The sequence below is a fragment of the Chenopodium quinoa genome, unplaced genomic scaffold (genome assembly GCF_001683475.1).
Source record: "Chenopodium quinoa cultivar QQ74 unplaced genomic scaffold, ASM168347v1, whole genome shotgun sequence".
Classification (NCBI taxonomy): Eukaryota; Viridiplantae; Streptophyta; class Magnoliopsida; order Caryophyllales; family Amaranthaceae; genus Chenopodium; species Chenopodium quinoa.
In genome coordinates, this window is record NW_018744151.1 from 2340641 (window position 1) to 2359931 (window position 19291).

General features: G+C 33.5%; 2 protein-coding genes across 2 annotated transcripts; both read left to right on the forward strand.

Moving 5' to 3' along the window:
- Nucleotides 1–1835: 1835 nt before the first annotated feature.
- LOC110693562 (lipoyl synthase 2, mitochondrial-like) lies at nt 1836–5787 on the forward strand. Its single transcript, XM_021870690.1, has 4 exons — nt 1836–2406; nt 4170–4381; nt 4946–5325; nt 5428–5787. Exons 1-4 carry the CDS (start codon nt 1964–1966, stop codon nt 5557–5559), a joined length of 1167 nt encoding a protein of 388 aa, XP_021726382.1. The 5' UTR covers nt 1836–1963; the 3' UTR covers nt 5560–5787.
- A 6643-nt stretch (nt 5788–12430) lies between these two features.
- LOC110693399 (serine/arginine repetitive matrix protein 1-like) lies at nt 12431–13321 on the forward strand. The gene has a single exon (XM_021870520.1). The coding sequence runs from the start codon at nt 12431–12433 to the stop codon at nt 13319–13321; it is 891 nt and encodes a 296-aa protein (XP_021726212.1).
- Nucleotides 13322–19291: the final 5970 nt, after the last annotated feature.

The window sequence follows — 19291 nt, forward strand, 5'->3', positions numbered from 1 at the left end:
TTTCCAGTCTTCTAATCGATAGTTGTACATATAAATTGATCTTTTATTTACTCAGGAAATCAGTGAGCACTTCTTTAATTAATTTTTTTTAAACCAAAATTAATGAGCAATTTTTGCATAGAGTGAATAGACATTATTACTTTATTAGGATCCATTAGACAGAGCCCAAATTAATATAAAAAATTTCTAATTGATGAGAATAGTAGCCCTCGTATAATGTAATTTATTAGCCAAATTAGAGTATAATAAAATAGATAAACCCTCAAATCATGTAAGAAGCCTTTAAAAATATGATTATTACTTATAATAACATACAAATTCTTAAATGGACCTGGTTCACACTAATTTATTGTGGACCACTAACATTAGAGAAAGTATGGTTGTTTTATTAATAAAAAAAAATGTCACTATAATTAAAAAAAAGTCACTATATTGAAATAAAAATCATTTTGGTAATCATTTTGGAAATAGGCCTAAGTGGTTATTTTTATAATGAAGTATTTTATATATTAATCAATATGAATAATAAAAGCCACTAGGTTAAAATTAGGGTAATAGCGTCGTATTTCAAGTTCACAATATTATTAAACATTGTATTAGTTTTAATAAAGGTTACTAGGTTAAAAATAAGGTTACTATGTTTAAAATAATGGTCATTATGTTCAATATAAAGTCAGTTGCATGTGTATAGATCTCGGGTCCACAATAATATTATTGTAGACCAGGTCCACGCAAGTCTTTTTGATAATAACAAATATAATGGTTCTATTCAAAAAAAAAAAACAAATATAATGGGAAAATTCCCTTTAGATTTCACCCTTTCCTTATATACTCTTTTTTCTAATAGGGTTTTTCTTTAAATTTGACAACAAATAATCCACAAACTTTATGTCTTTATCCCACAAAAATGAAATATGGAGTGGGTATCCTCAAATCCACAACCATACATAGCTTCTTTTTGTACAAAGTGTGAAAGTGGTGACCACTAAATCCACCTATATTTTTTTTTCCTTGATCGATCCGCCTATTTAAAACTCAGTAAGCTATTTAAATTTGATCAATTGTTACAAATTAAATACCAAATATAAAATTTTGCTAATCATTGTTAAAGAAACAATCTGCCAATTCAATGCAAATTCAAACAATTGTTGGCTCACATATGCTTGGAAGCTTAGTTGGTAGTATATAGTACAGTGTTGCATTGGGGTGAAAGTGAATGAAATTATAAAAGGTTAAGACATATGGTCTATATGGAATATGACATATTATCATGAGATTAATTACCTATTTATAGAGATGATGTTGCCAATTTTTGATAGTTTTCTGTTCAATTTGTCATGCTTAATATATACTTGTATGTCATATCAAAGATAGCGTGAAACTTAATACAATCTCCAATTACGATTAATAGTAAATCCTATCAAATCAATTTTTAACTCTAGGTTAAGCTTATTTCATTTGGATTTAGGGTCTGTTATCTTCAGATTATTTTCAGTTCAGTTCTTAATTTCCTTCTCTCATAAAATATTCAGTTCGGTTCAATTCAGTTCAACTCAATTTAGCCAATCAGAACAGACCCTTATTCAAGTTAATTCCAATTCACTTTACTTAAACTTTTTTTTCCCAAAATGAAAGAAATAGTTCAAAACAAACCATTAACTCACACAAGTGAAAATCAAGTTAATAAGCCGAACCCACACATCGGAATAGAGGTGTCAAATCTCAAAACCACACTACCTAACTCAACCTGATCCAAAACCGACTCGAAAAATATCCAATTCAAATTTCGACTCGCGTGATCACTTTTAGGTAACATGATTCAAGTTTTTAAATAGACCAGTAATCTTATCTGACCTTACCGAATCCGATCCGGACACACGAATTGACATTTAAAAATTAAATAAGGTAGTTTAAAGGCCGAGAAAAGGGAGGAAAAACAAAGAAAAACCGAGGAGAAAAAAAAATGTATCCTCGGCTAACACCCATCCTCCGCCATCTGAACCACCGCAACAACCCACAATCCGTCATCTCTCTCCTCCAACTCCGCCCAAAATCCACTCTTTCTCCTCCAGAACCCCAATCCAAAACCCTAGAATCTCTCCGACGTCGATTAGCCGACGAATCTCCAACCCTAGATGAATTCATCCGATTGCAGCGAAACGAAGAGTATTCCGTCGAAGTTGGGACGAAGAAGAAGCCTCTTCCTAAACCTAAATGGATGAAGGAATCGATTCCTGGAGGTGATAAGTATACTAAGATTAAGAAGAAATTGAGGGATTTGAATTTGCATACTGTTTGTGAAGAAGCTCGTTGCCCTAATTTGGGGGAATGTTGGTCTGGTGGTGAGACTGGGACGGCTACTGCTACTATTATGATCTTGGGGGATACTTGTACTCGAGGTTGCAGGTTGGTTTCTGCTTTATTTTGCTTTTTAATTTGATTTATTTTGTTGCTTTTTGATGAATTTGATGATGATTTTTATGTAAGTTTTTGGAAATGATCGTTATTTGATTTATGTACTGTGTAAATTTGATGAAATTGATTAGTTGGTATGGAATTGATGGTGTAAAATGGTTTCTAATTATGCATTTGATTTTGTCTGGTGTTGTTTTGATGTATACGTTAATGTGGAAAAGGGTTTGTAGTATGTTGGATTGAAAAGAATTTGGTAAATGAGTTGGATGGAGTGTTGATTGTTTGATTTGGTAGGAAAGATTTGATCTTTGAGAAGATAAGACATTGTCTGGTATTTGAGATGAAGTCATTTGTAATGTGCTTCCAATTTCGGAATTAATGGGAATTAATATTGTGTTGCTTGTTTAAATTCTAGATGATTGGAATTAAACAACTTATACTTAAGCTTAGGTGACCACTGACTTGATCCTGTGATCATGGGGATGTTTGGAGTAATGTAGTTGTAGTTATATTTACCTTCATTTTCGTAAGTTGTGGTTCGTTAGGCAATGTGTGGTGGAGTTGCTTATTTGAATTATGAAATGTTAGCTTCACTGTTACTTGGAACCTAGTGTCTGGTACTCTGGTATGTGGAACAAGTATTGGAATGGTACTATCTTATCTTGGTTAACCTTGTTATTTTGTTAATGTGTGTACCGCACTACCGCTATATCATATACTGCATATCATACTATATCATATACCTCTTAGGTTTTGCCAGGGGAGGAAGAGGGGGGAGAGGATTAGTGAATCAAATGCTGTTAGCATTTTATGTTGGACTGTGGCATTAGTAATGATGGAAAATCTGGTTTAAGCTATGTTCATGTGAGTGGAATTTGAACTCTCGTATGGTTTTGTAGTGAGAATTTTGAATCAGAAGACAATTTTATTATTCCTCTAGTTGATACTTGATAGAACTTTTTTATGTAGTGCTTAAGAAATTGCTTATGTGGAAGGATTGCTGATGAGTGAAATTCTAGGGCTTGCCTCGAAACTGGGCTTAGTAAAACTTTCTTAACTTTACCACTTTCTACCGGTTAGAATGGAATCTACCCCTAAACCAGAACTTTACCCCTAACGCGGAACCTGGCTCTTGCCAATTGTATAAGACCCAACCCATTCTTGGAATCTTATACTTTTGAGCAAGAGCACAAAGTCCTAGGCTGGAACGTTTAACTAGGGATTCTTTGATAGATATTGGAGACAACTCCACTTGTTTGGTCCAATACTGTTTTGCAAACTCTACCATTGTCAGAAACCAAGGACTTTGGCAATGATATTGATACTCCAAGTTTACTTGGAATACCATGGTGCTTAATGAGTTTTCTGCTGTTTGTGAAATCTTTTTATGGAATGGATGTTTCCTACATACTAACATGGAAAATATAATTAGAGAAGATCATTTGCATTGTTGCATATGGCCTTATATTAGTAAACTTTAAGTTTTTGCTAGAGCTTGCGGCAGTTTTGTTGCACCATTGACGGGCTCAGACCTTACAATTTGATGGTTTTCCATCATTGGTAGTTTTTCATCATTTGTAGAAGGTATTAGTGGTTTTCCATGGTATGTAATAGGATTATGTATGCTTCATATGTGGACAATTCGTGATTGCCTTTATAAATTTACCTATAGAACTATTTGCTTGCTTAAGCTCCCTGTTATTTCTAGTAATATTGCGAATATTTTTGTAAGATTATAATATGTTGGTTCTCAGGTTCTGTAATGTCAAGACATCCAGAACTCCTCCCCCACCAGATCCAAATGAACCAACTAATGTTGCTGAGGCTATTGCATCCTGGGGCCTTGATTATGTAGTAATTACAAGTGTTGACCGAGATGATTTACCTGATCAGGGTAGTGGCCACTTTGCTGAGACTGTGCAGAAATTGAAGACTTTAAAGCCAACTATGCTGATAGAGGCTCTTGGTACTAGAAACTTCTTTGTACTGTTTAAATTACTCAATTTTGTCTGTATGAGAAGTCCTGCTGTTTTATCAACTTCTGACACCAAATTTAGCCCTTAACATGCACCCTGGGAAGATAATCAATAGTGTGTCCACTTTCTGTACTTAATGATTGTCGTGCTTCATCATGCTCTTTCAGCTTCTATACTCTTTCGGATATTGTCCCTGAGAATGAATAACCAAACTAGCAAATATTGGAGTTCCTCAGTAAGCTACCTTGCAGTGTGAAGTAGTTGCAATGTTATTGTCATCACTTTGGGGGGGAGGGGGGGGGGGGGTGGCGGCGTCTAGAGGTAGCTGTAGAACAGAATTACAGTAGCTTAACTGAAATTTTTGATGGTGCTGGTTTGATTGATTAGGCTTTACATATACCTCCCTATGTCCTCCCTTCCTGTTAGGCTACAGAATACTTGGAAACAGGGCTAAACATTCTTATGTAGTATTTTGTTTGCCTCTTAAATCTTTATCTGTGTCTCTGTTTATTTAAGACTCGCCTTTCTAACTGTCATTTTTGCAACTTCTGCAGTTCCTGATTTCCGTGGGGACGCTGCCTGTGTTGAGAAAGTTTCTGTATCAGGGCTGGATGTGTTTGCTCACAATATTGAGACAGTGGAAGAACTTCAGAGTGTTGTTAGAGATCGACGAGCTAACTTTAAGCAATCTATAGATGTTTTAAAGTTGGCTAAAGAATACGCTCCTGCTGGCACCCTAACTAAGACATCAGTAATGTTGGGTTGTGGTGAGACACCTGACCAAGTAGTGAGTACTATGGAAAAGGTGAGAGCAGCTGGTGTTGATGTGATGACCTTTGGTCAATATATGAGACCGACAAAGCGCCACATGCCAGTGTCGGAGTATATAACTCCAGAAGCTTTTGAGAAATATAGAGTACTTGGAATGGAAATGGTATGCTCTAAGCATTTTGAAATTGCTTGGCCTTTCAAGACAGACAAGATTACTGTCTCTTTAAGCTTCAACAGCTAATCATGTTTTTTGAATTTCCTGTAGGGATTTCGGTATGTGGCATCTGGTCCCATGGTACGATCTTCATACAAAGCTGGTGAGTACTACATCAAGTCAATGATAGATGCAGATCGAGCAACCTCATCGTCTGCTGCAGCAACGGCAGTTATCTCCTAATTTTTTGGAGGTGAACAATTCCGTGATATAATGGCTGTTCAATTGTTGGATTTGCATGACTTCGTTGTATATTAATTACTGTGATTATAATTGTTTGTTAGCTGATGAATACTCTCTGAAAGCTCTAACCTCATAAAGTCATACACAAGCAAAAAATTTCTTCATGTGGCTTTTGCTTTTTTGTATATTCAGCCATGATTCATGATATAATGCCTCTTTATTTTACCAGATTCCTTCCATTTTAAGTTGGAACTTCCCCTCCCCTCCCCCACCCCCCCCCCCCCGCCTTTTTTTTCCTCTGTACTGTACTATTATGTAGTCTTTACAAACCCCTTTTTATTAAAGGTATAATAAAACTTAAGTCACGACTTTTTTTCACTAAGAAATCAGCACAGCTTGAGCAACAGACTTATTTTTGCTCCCTTCTTCCGAGTGTACTAGTGTGTGTAGCATGAAATCTGTGATCAGTATCATACAACCTCCGTTTCATGATATAGTGCTTATTCAAAATGTACGTTTGACCATCAATATTTCGATTACCAATATTACATAAGTTTACATTTATTTAACTACTTATTGTGATGAATCTAACTCTTTCTTTTATGACTATTTGTTGTACAAGTATACGTTAACGATAATTTTTAGTCCAAAATTGGTCATGAAAATGAGCTTTATTCTATGGGTTAAAGGCAAAAATACGTAGCATATCCGCGATAAAAGATTATTTGATTGGACCTTGGACCCAATGAAGCATCTCCAGATTCTTTCACATTAATTGGTTATAGGAGAAGTAGTACATTGACGACCACCAAATTTTATTGTGGGACAATATTTCGTAATTTACCGTCGATTTCCCTAACAGATTGGAAACCTAAGGGTGTCAATTTGGATGATCGGGTCGGGTCTAATATGATCAGGTCGGGTCGGGTAAATTTTTAAAGTCATACTAAATTGTTATGTCCACGCGAATCCAAATCTGAATCGGATATTTTTCGGATCGGGTCGAATATGCTTTTGACACCTCATTGTCTCCATGTACATTCAATTAAGTTTATCCACTCTAGCTACAACGAATACATTGTAAGCAAGGCTGAGATAGGGCCGATAGGCCATGCCATCTTCTTAAGAGGATATTGATTCTATTATGGTAGAAGAAATTTTTCTCCATCCTATGAGAATTAGTACATTTTGAAAATTGCAACATCCTTTGTTTTTTATCAACAAAATAAATATTTATCCTCCTATTTCCCATGTTTTTCGCATTATTAAGCAAACGAGGAATTCAGTCTTGACATTAGATTACCTCACCTTCCCACTGGCCCCATCATCTAGAATTCTAGATGATTTCTTTTCTTTTTTTATAAGTTTGCCTTATCCAGTTCACTGGAGCTTACGCTACATCTGAATCTGACTCGAGTTGCACAGCTTGGCTTATGGTGGGTGAGTCTCCCATCAAGAGATTTTAGCATTCGATAAGGCTCAAATACGAGAGCCCCTTAAACGACATCAAACCGCGTACTACTTAAGCTAACTCTTGTTGGTCATCTAGATGAATTCGAAGCAGCCAAAGATTGTCATTTACGAAGTACATATTGAGACTTAAGCCTTTAAAGCCAACTATGCTGAAGTGCAAATAGTCGGTGGTCAAAAAATATATAGGGAGTAAGTTTTGCTGAAGTACAGCTTCACAAATTATAACCAATAACGTTAGATGTGGATGAGTTTAGGTCGACCCACGTTATAACCATCTCTTTTACTCCGTATAACTTGTAAGGAGTAGTGTTTTTCCACATGTATGAATGTGATTGTATGTAAATACCTCATCTAAGTATCCAACATTAATTCGTGGATCCGTTGTTGCTCAAAAAAAATGGACCGTTAATCACTTATAAGTCTCGTGTTAATGTTCATGCTAATGCAATTTATCCTTCATAAAAATATAAATAAAAATCTCATACAGTCGTTAATATTCTCTTTAAGATGATTTGTTATTTAGTAACGGAAAACTAAGAAAATAACTAGACAAAGATAAAGATGTGTCACCAGTAGACTCCATTTCTTATAATTTGTCAAAGTTGTGTCAAACAGAATGCTATTATCTCTATTATGACTAGCATCGGCTATCTATGTTATTGTTATCCTCTAAAATTATTAGTTTTGACATGAAATACTATGATATAGTATATGATTGGACCAATACAGCATCTCTAATTCTCTATGCTTCTTCACATGTAGTGGGTCTGGATTTTCCAACAATATACTCCTTGCATTACCAAATTTATCGACATCTCACATGTTCTAATTTTACTCGATCATTTTATTATAATAATTCTACAATGTTTCAGTATTGCAAATTTATGTACTTGTATTAGTTGTAATCTTGTGTACCTGTTTTTTTTTTCTTAGGATCGGAAAAACATAGGTAAATAGGTATTAGATATATTTCATAATTCATACTCAAGAATTATATTACATTGACCTAGTACAAACAATGGTTCGTCTGACGATTTTGTTAATTTAAATTACTGAATTTAGTAATCGTACATATTATATAAATGATCACTCCGTATGTAATAAGTCATGGAAACTGGATAATATTTTGTATAACAAATATAGTCAACTTTATGCGACGAAAGGAGTATTGATTATAAGGGTGTGAGCGGACACAATGTGTATAATAATAACGATTTATGCTGCGAGGCTGTACAGAATATGATATATATAATACAGGACCATATGATGGTCCATATGTAACTCATGAAGGCATGAAGAATGAAAAGGACATCATGATCGATTAGCCATTAAAGTTGGTTGGTTGATCAGAATTAAGAAGGATCCTTTTCTGTTATTACTATTATTGTTTGACTAGTCTTCAGACATAAGCCTTCGATCTGTAGTGTGTCATTACTCATTAGATCATGTTTTGTTGACTCTCGCTCTTCTGTTGGAAGTGTGATTATTATTTAGTGCAAGCGGTATATATCTGGTTGGACAGTTTACATGACATAATTAATTAACTGTTAATTATTTGTAGGAATTTATGAAATAATTATTTCTTCTTTTTATCCCTATATTGTTTTTGCCTATTTGGTCTTGTTCTTATTTACTGAACTGAACTGATTGGAGTTGTAGTATGTTGAACTAAACTGAAATAAATTGTTTATGAGAGACAAACTGAACTAACTGTTTGGAGCTGAACTGAACTGAAATTAAGCGGAAGAGAATATGCCTTTACTCTCTTTGTTCCTATTTATCTTGTAATTATTTGTACAAAAAGAATAGAGAGGAAACAATAGGTAGGTGAATATGAATCCCAACTTAAAGAAAATGAGACAAGTAAATTGAGATATGCCGAAAAGAAAATTTAGGCAAACAAAAAGAAACGGTGAAAGTATTTTTATTTTCAAAGAACGTCTATTTTTTTTTTTTTTTTTTTTTGACAATAGCAAAATAAAATGTCTATTTGTTATAGATAGTTCATTTATAATTTACCTAAACTTTTGAATTGGAAGTAGGTAATGACTAGGTGAAGAAATGAAGCAAGGAGAGCGTGAGTTATGGCGCCCTTTCCTTCCTTATCCATTGGCGCGCATCCAGGCATACAATCCAGACCTCATTTATGATTTTGTGTGAATTAAATCATATCTACCGCAAGCCTGAATAATGATGCACTGGGAATGCTAGGTCAACTAGGTTGTAGATTTCAAAAACTACCCAATTTAGACGTGGTTTTATAACAATAAATTGAGACAAAAACTTTCACGTAATGTATTGAGTTAAGCACTAAATTAAAATGTAGTAAGTACTTTATGGTACTATCTTCAATTTTGACTTTGAAGTATATAATATCAATATATCATGTGTTAACTTATGCTTCATAGTTAGTTTTTATAATGTCTGTGTAGTTGTATGAAATTATGAATAACTCATTCTTTATATGGTGTACACCTTTTTGTGTAATAGTAAGAAGGATCCTGACTAAACCTTAACTCTCAAACCCTCAAGATTTTTTTAGTTCAATATTTACGAGTTAATGGTGGGATTGTGGAGGATAAGGGAATCTCTACTCCAAATACTCTCACTTGGTAGAGTTCGAACCTCAAACATCTAAAATCGAGATAAGAATCTTATCAAGTGAGTCAACTAACACTTTGTTAGTGTATGTAGTAGTGTAGTACACCTTGTTTGTGTGTATAAGGTGATAAAAGAAGTACTCAAAGAACGTCACACATTTTGTCCAAGATTATGAATCAAATTTACTCAATCCACAACTTTAAGATGAGTCATTTTCTAGCTTCATAACTTGTACTACAACTCTTAGCTCTAAAATGAGAGAATCAAAATTACATAAACTTTGTCAGTTAATTTTAGTTACTCCCCTGCATATAATTATATTTAATGGGTCCACATGCATGAAAACATTAGCATTACATAAGATGCGTCAGTTTCATAGATGATAGATTCGGAAGAACATGGGGATGTTTATAATTCTTGGTCTTAATAATATTCTCCTAAATTTTTATGATAAGGAAACTGAATTTCAGATCCATCAGAAATTTTAGTTATAATACTCTTACAAAACAAAATCATAGTTCAGCAATACTGAGATGAGTCTTATGGTCTGTTTTCTGACTATTTGAATCCAAGAATCTATGTTAATATTACATTAAATATTTGTTCCTCTTGTATTTATCCATTTTGTATCTGTTTAAGGTGGAATCAACTCAATGAAGCTTCAGAAATATTTTGCACATTACACCCAATATTGATTTTTTTAGTACACACATAGTAACTAGTAAGCAGGGGTGGATCTATTAAGGTGCATAGTGAGTCACGTCACGTGACTCACCAGCACATACACACACACACAAAAAAAAAAAAAAAAAAAAAAAAAAGATGCCTATTACAGATAGGGGATCTCTTTGTTGATTCTATTTGAGATTACCCCACTGTCAGTTTTTTAAATATCAAAGAGATCGCCTATTAAAATATCAGATAGGTGGTCTCTTTGTTGCTGCTATTGTCACCACGTCATTAGAGACCTGTTATCTATATAACAGGTCTCTTTTTGTCAGAATTAGAATAATTTTGTGCGATGCTTTCATATTTCATTAAAGAGACCTGTTATATTTAATAACGGATCTCTTAAGTTATCTAACTTTTTTTTTTTAATAATTCTAGTTTTTAAGTAAAAAAATCATAAAGTTAGTTTAATGTAATAGTTTTATAGTATGTATTTTTATATCCTATTTTTGGATTGAAACAAGTGATCAATTATTGATGGTGACTCATAAGTTCGAAAATCCTGGATCCGCCACTGCTAGTAAGGGTCTGTTCTCATACATTAAAATTCAGCTCAGTTCAGTTCAATTCAGTTGAGTTCAGTCAATGAGAACAGACCCTAATTGCAGCAAGCCAACAAGTATATCATACATTATACGGAGTACATTATATACATATACAAGTACATCATAATATAAAAAAATAGATCATAATATAAAATGAAAATTGTATCAAAATAACTACTTCGTAACACAGTTCAATAAAATCTATGGAGTAATATTAAGGTCAGGAATAAATAATAAAAAAATAAAAAAAAAATCAGTAAAATAAAGTTTAGTATGAGAAAAAAAGGTAAAGGTGAATGTGAATTCTATCTTGTATATATGCTTACAAAGCGATACATTGTAAGAGTATTGATAGATGTATAAGTAAATGTTTAAGAACTGTAGCCGTTTATAGTTGCTACCAAAGTCATTATGTGGTAAATGCGCAGATGTTCTACACAAACTAAGGGTCTGTTCTCATTGATTGAATTCAGCTGAACTGGACCGAACTGAACCGAATTAAATTGAACTGAACTGAAATGAATATTTTATAAGAGAAGGAAATTAGGAGCTGAACTGAACTGAATTGAACTGAGCTGAACTGAACTGAACTGAACTGAGCTAAACTGAACTGAACTGAGCTAAACTGAACTGAATTTCAACATAAGAGAATAGGCCCTAATTGTTACAAGTATTAGATTTAAATTAGTACTAGTAATAAGGTAAATTTGATATCTTTGAAAACTACAAATCTACTACTTTCCTCCGTTTTTTTATTATTGCACCACTTGCCTTTTTAGGAAATTTCACAAATATTGCACCATTTCCTCTTTAGGAAAAAAATTATTTGTGTTCACACTACAAATACCCAACATACCCTTACTTTTTTACACTTACTTTTTAGTTTATCAATATATTACATGGGCAATTTTGTATTTTTACCTTTTTCTCTCTTACTTTTTTCCACTACCAAAATATTTGTACCCAACTCATATGGTGCAATAATAAAAAAATAGAGGAAGTATAACAATTCACGTTAAGGGGTGATAATTGAGCAAGTCGAGACCATAGCTCAAGCAAAGCTTGTCAAGCTTTCAATTCAACTCTATGATTTATGTCAAATCGTTGCTGTAACGGGGGTAGTATTTAAATAAACTACTTGGACTACAAATCTACAATAGGGGTTGTTACACTTTTAACATTTGGGTAACTTGGTGGAAGGCAATGTGGGCCTTGAATCTTGATAGATAGATAAATTTATAGGCCACACCACTCTCTCACACTTTCTTAAAAGTCTAAAAACACCCTTTGCTTCCTTGACTGTTTGACTTCCCCCCTTTAAATTAACTCCTTTCTTACATTCACCTCTTCTTCTCTCCTTCCTCCTTCACACCTCATTTTCTCTCTCCTCTTCCTCCATTTTTACACTTTCCACTCTAAAATCCAACCTTCACAAATTCAACAACCAACAAACAATGAAAACCCATTAACAAAAATCCTTCATTTCCTCCTTTATACAATCAATTTCATCTTCATTTTCAAAAATGGGTTGTTGTGTTAGCACTCATGACAAACAAAATCGTTTAAAACATTCCTCACTTCAACCAAACGACCTCAATGAATTCCCTTGTGTCTCCAAATCACCACCAATAGCCGAGGAAGAGGCCGTCAAAGAAGTCCTCTCTGAAACCCCAAAACCCAGGCCCAAACCCAGGTCCAGGCCCGAAAGCCCGAGAAAGGTCGTAGCTGAACATGGTCAGCAAGAAGAGTCCATGAAATCGAAGGTGCTTCCATTTACTCCTCCGAAGAAAGCGTACCCGGAAGAGCAGAAACTACCCACCGGGTACCCGGATCCGTGTACCCCAGAAGAGATCTCAGAAGCGTCGGAAATGTGTAGTTTTAGCGAGAGTATATCTACAACCAGAGAAGATGATCATCATCTTAATCAAATATTGTTCGGCAGAGAAGGCGTTGTTACTAGTGGGGGAGGTGGTGGTAGTGAGTATCGTCAAAGGGTGTACAGATCTCAGGGGTTTAATAATGTGAACAATGGTGGTGGTGGTGGTGGTCAGCATTATAGGAATCAGGGGAGATCGCCCGCGAGACGACGGCCCGAACCATCCCCGCCTCGAAAGAGGAATCCCAGCCCGGGTGGTGGTGTGCCTAAAAGGGAATTTACCGGGGATAATTCGGGCCGTCGGTCTCAGTCCCCTGGAATACGGGCTAATGTGGGCCGTAGCCCGTCTTCCAGGAGGACTGGGCCATCTCCGGGCCGGGTTAGGATGGTCCATGGCCCGGAGAATGGGAGGAAGGTAGAGGAGGAGATGGAAGAGAATGAAGAGATTGGGATGAGGAGAGAGAGTGAAGAGTGGCAAGGTCCAAAGGAATCACTTGAAAATCCACTTGTTTCATTGGAGTGCTTCATCTTTCTGTAGATTATTACTCTACTAAAATTAGTTAGTACTTTTTTTTTTTTTTAATGAATGAATGTTGGGATTTTTGTAATTTGTGGTTTTGTTAAATGTTTTCTTAGTAATATTTAATTGTAAATGTTGATAGTAATGTAGTAATTAGTGTATTACATTAGGAGGATTTGATCTCAATAGGGATTAGCGGATTACCATTACTCTTGTTGTCTAATTGTTTTTTTTTTAATGCAATGTTATCTAATTGTTTAATGTTGCAATTTTCTTTATATGAGTTTTATTGACCAAATTGTGTAATACTCCTATTCTCCATTTATGAACTCCTCCATGTAATGTTTGATGTACTATGAATGTTATGAACAAATTTATTAGTATCTGCTATTAAGACATCAAGGTTAATCTCAATTTGTCAAATCTCAATTGTGTATTATTGTTTAATTTTTGACATGAACACAAACTCGAGTGGACATAACCTATTTATAAACCATAATTTACACTATACTACTTTGTGTTAAACAACTAAACAAGTTATTATTGTCTAATGGTAGAAAAAACTTATTGCTATTAAAATCTTCTCTCAAAATATAAGACAGAAACAAAGATATTTATGATCAAAATAAGACATTGACAAACATGCACAATCAAAGTAGGGGAGTAGTCTTTCAATTGTTGCCTTGGTTACAATTGATATTGTCTGTCCTTTGTATCTCTCCATTAATTGAAGATAGGCCATCAATTATCTTTGATTATCAACGGTTTTAATGTTTGAATCAATTGGAGTACTTTTTTTTTTTTTAATATAAAAAAAAATGAATTTTTCTCTCTTTATACTCGTATCAATTTACCAATAATATGGAAGTACTATGACATAGAATGAGACCTGTACTCATAGCAAGTTAGCAACGATGAGATTATAGGAGGAACTAGAACGAGGAAAGTTTGGCATTTACAAATGCATAACAGGGGGTATTCATGTAATTATACATATGTACAGACGAATGTATATTCTAGTATCACTGAATGATCAAATGGTACCACTGAATATACAGTGATACTATATATGCACATAATGGTATTATATATGCATTCAGTTGTACAAAATTTATGCGAGGATTCAATGGTACCATATAAACTTTCAGTGGAACAATCAACATGTAGTCCCCATCACGTGATACAATCCGACCAAAAAATAGGGGGGGTTCACCTACAGACCTCTCTCTTCCTATCTCTCTACTCTTTTCTCTCTCTATCATGTGTTTTAATAATATTTTAATCAATGTTATGCATTTACAAATGCCTAACTTTCCTCCCTTTAAAATTCCTCGGGATTATAGCAAGATCTAAAAGATTATACCCAAAATGAGTACTGCGACAACTATGGGCAAGGTTTCTGTCAAAAAAAAAAAAAAAAAAACTATGGGCAAGATATTAAGACTTCATAAATTATGTTTTAATGTAAAAAAAAAAAAGAGTAAGTACATCACCCGCATCAATGGAAAATTAATTTATTAATAACGAAGCTAATTGATGATTATTTTATCTAGTAATGGAATTAAATGTTACATTTTGAATTTTTAATAGACAAAATAATAAATTAAGGTCATATTCACTTCACTTTAGCTTATTTTTGCTAAACTGAAATTATTTTTACTCAAATGAATTTTTTTGCTAATTTTAAATTATTTTTACTAAACTGATTTTTTTTTTTTGCTGAACTATAATTATTTTTACTGATTTTCTGTTACATTTTTTAAATTTACTAAACTAAACTTACTTTTACTGAACTAAAATCATTTTTAAAGAACTAAAATTATTTCTATTGGATATTATTCTTTTTAAAGTAAAGTGAACAAGACCTAAATTATTACTTCCTCCGTTCTGTTAATATTGCAACAATGAACTTTTTGCACTATTCATCACTCTTGTTTGACCATATAATATGATTTATACACTATGCAAATTATGGTCATGTGATATCTTGATGGATTCGTCTCATAAAATACTTTCACAATATCAACTTTTTATAATTTTTATTCTTACACAATTATAGATATCTAGCATATAAAATGTGCATTGGGATGCGTAATTTCCTCCTTGTTGCAATATTAATAGAACGGAGGAAGTAATATGTATTGCAAACATTAATAATATACTAATACTAGTAGTTAAGTTGAAGTAAAGCTTGTGATTGAGTTTTACCAATTATATAAGGCAAATGTAGATCACAAGACCCACAATCACAATCACCTTAATCATCGGTTAGAGTTGCTATTAAAGTTAATTAATATTAGTAATATAATATTCTCAAGTCAAAAGGTGGTAGAAGATCACAATTAATGATTGTACACTTTATATTATAATGACATTTTTTTGTTTGTTATATAGTTGGATGTAAGATATCATATCTTGTCAATTTGTCATGGACCCAAAAAAAAAAAAAAAAAAAAAAAAAAAAAAAAAAAAAGTAGGAAAGTGGTTAATATTTAGAAGGGTATCCTTTAGCTTTTGGGAAGGTCCATTATAAATTAAAGAAAAAAATCACTATTATGTCAGTTTGGTTACATAAGAACGCAAGTTATGTCAATCTGAGTGACTCAACTTCATCAAGTACTGGCGTACTGCATACTTACTTTGCATGTACGTTTTTATACTCTTTCTTTCAATTTTGTTATTGATACAAAAGCCAGTACATGGTGGTAGGACATTTGCAAATCTTGTGATATCACATTCAATTTTAATAAGGTAGTTGGTATGTATTGCTGGTACTTGTCAATAATTGAAATAGATGGGTAAAGTAAAGGAGATGTACAATGGATTTCGTATAACCGACTCGACCTGTACGGAGTATGCAATAGTTCAGCTTGAATATGAATTGAATTGTACCTAAATTCACTTAAATCCACCAGAAAATTGATACTTGTACTTGATTTTATGACTAATCTAATGTACTCAATAATAAGAGATTTTAATATGACTCGATTATGAGTCTCTCACTAATAAGATAGCCTCATGTACACATTTAAGGTTTTTCAAAAAAAGAATAGAATGGTTAATGTGATGTGAAACCTCTCCTAAACAATTTTTTAAGGGCTTTTTAACTCAATATATTACCCCTTATTGCCTAACACCGCTAGACACGAGATCGAGTATTTTGTGAGTAGATAAGTTTATATTTACATTGATATTCATTCTCATTTATATTGTGTTGTGCACAACATATTTTTTGAATATTCTTGAATTATACCTTACTAGTTACAAGTTACTAGACTTACAACCCATGATATTCAAGCTAATTCGATGGGTTGATCACTCTCCCTTGATGTATTTTATGATCTCTTATGCTTTGCTTGTAACTTGTAAAGTTGTAAGTATTGAACTAATACGTAGTAAGTGGTTTCTACAGAATTCAAAACTTGACCTATTTGATCATTTATGAAATTCAAAATAGTCACATGAACACACACTATCCCTATAATAGAATTAAATGCATTTTCAAAAGCTCACGGATATGATTATGGACTATTAATACTTGCATTCTATTTATAGAAGTTGTAATAAATAACAATGGAAAACATTGGTGCATAAAATTGAAACTTCATACTTGTAAATTAAATTTGTATCTTATGAAGTAATTATACAATCATTTTGCTCCTGCAAACTAACTAAAATGCAAACTCCTTTGCAGGTAGGGATGGCAACGGGTCGGATTTGAATCGGATGGACCTTCACCCGCATCCATCCGCACCCGCCATCCGCTCCACCCACCACCCGCTTACCCCATCATCCATATCCGATCCACCCATCATCCGCGGGTGAAACGGGTGAATCGGATGCTAAATGGATGTAAGCTATTAAACTTGCAATGAAATTATAATTTATCGAAATCATAATTTATTGTCGAAAAACAAAAGCACTACAACCTTCAATAAATGTAAAATATTACAGTAGTACACCAATTAGGTGTCAAATTACTCAAATATGTCAATAACATAAAAATGAACTAATGACTAGAACACAATTACAGTAGCAAATTAGCAATGAACTTGCAATGAGCCAAAGAGGTGAGATTTGTCATCAAGTCCCTTTTTTTCTTCAAATATCCATGAAATCGTCATCATCCTATAAGAGTACAAAAAATATAATCTCACGAACTTTTTTAATTATCTTTTATTATTTACAATGCTATACAAATTTAAAATTAGGCATAAAAGTTAAAGTTTTTAGATCTAAAGTTGAAAACATCAGAAATGTTAATACAGAAGAAAAAATAAAACAAATTTCAGAGCTACTACTTATTTGAAAATTTTGAATGCAACTATGTACAAATTAAATACATATCAAAAAACTAACAATCTTTAACAAAAAAAAATGGTTAAATCGAAACACACAAACATAGAATCGATTCTTGGATTATAGATTTATAGATGGTGTGTCAAAAGAACAAATTAAAATAGGGAAATTAAAAAAAAAGGGTATAAAATTATACCTTAATCGCTGGACGTCGTAGGTGACTAAGGTGAGATGGAGTCGCAGGTGGAGGTAGAGTCGCCGGAGAGGGTAGAGTCGCCGCCGGTGAGGGTGGAGTCGTCGATGAAGGTGGAGCCTAAAGAATGAAAGGTAGAGAGGAAGTAGACTATAGAGGGAGATTGAAAATGAAAGAAGGTGGCTGCTTGAAATTTAGATTAGGGTTTATTTAATTTCAGGGCATATTTTTTTATTATTATAAAAATTAAACGGGTGGATGATAAACGGGTGACGGATGACTAAAAGTTCCACCCGAATCCGACCCGATCCGTCATCCATTTCATCCACCACCCGCCTTTCATCCGTATAAGTCGGGTTTTCATCCATTTAATTAGAGCGGGTGGAGCGGATTACTGGATATCCATATAAAATTGCCATCCTTATTTGCAGGAAAGCACTGAGACATATATTGGGAAGAAATCAGCCACTTGGCATTCACACTGTACGGTAACAATCTAAAGAGTAAAGAGCCGTTGTGGTTTAAATTATAGTGACCATTTAGGGCTAAGGTCTAGGATTGTTTTTGTTTGGGTATGAAAAATGGTAGGCACTAGGATGGTAGGATTGCTAGCAGGCACCAACTGGTGGCCTGGACAGTGGACACACATTTAAGACCCTTTATACTGCAAGGTGACGTTTAATTCATCTCATTTAAATTTCTCCAATTTGATTGAGCTTAGTCTTATTATTACGCTAATTGCTAATAAAATATTTATAAAATAAGATGTCTTTAAATTGGTATTAATATAGATGTGCACAATTCAGATATAAAAACACCTAATAAACTTTTTTTATAATTTAGGGATCGAACATAGCATCAAGCTACTCATATATAAGCCGAGTTAGGGCATGTTCACTTCAGCTTAATTTCATTTCAGTTCAGTTCAGCTCCAATCACTTCAGATTAGCTCCTAATTTCCTTCTCTCATAAAATATTCATTTCAGTTCAGTTCAGTTCAGTTTAGTAAATGTGAGCAGACCCTAAGTTCACTTCAACTTAATTTCAATTCAGTTCAGCTCCTAATTTCCTTTTCTCATAAAATATTCATTATAGCTCTATGCAGTTCAGCTCATTTCTGTAAATATGAATAGGTCCTCAGTGTCATAGTGAGACACTTAACTGTAGACATAAAATTTGCACCAATTATATGTCGTCTAATTACATTAGAAAAGATTAAGATTAATTAGATAATACAAAGATAACTATGGTTACATACTTATATCATTATATGAGTTTAGTTATGTTTTAGATTAAAATCATACTCGGAGTATATACAAACAAGTCACTTTCCATCTCAAATTTTTCATAGGAAAATGAAAATCCACGCTAACAAGTAACAACTCTATCTTCCAAGATTATCATCACCAAATATTAAATTGTCATTTACCTCAAAATCTCACATGCTTTCGTTTCTATTGCTTCCATTTTATCCTTCAATAATATTGTTAGTTCAT

Excerpts from the sequence above, each read along its gene's own strand:
- LOC110693562 (XM_021870690.1), top strand. The coding sequence starts at position 1,964 with ATGTATCCTCGGCTAACACCCATCCTCCGCCATCTGAACCACCGCAAC. Across the intron at positions 2,407-4,169 it reads ACTTGTACTCGAGGTTGCAG|GTTCTGTAATGTCAAGACAT; the intron begins GTTGGTTTCTGC and ends GTTGGTTCTCAG. Across the intron at positions 5,326-5,427 it reads GAGTACTTGGAATGGAAATG|GGATTTCGGTATGTGGCATC; the intron begins GTATGCTCTAAG and ends AATTTCCTGTAG.
- LOC110693399 (XM_021870520.1), top strand. The coding sequence starts at position 12,431 with ATGGGTTGTTGTGTTAGCACTCATGACAAACAAAATCGTTTAAAACAT.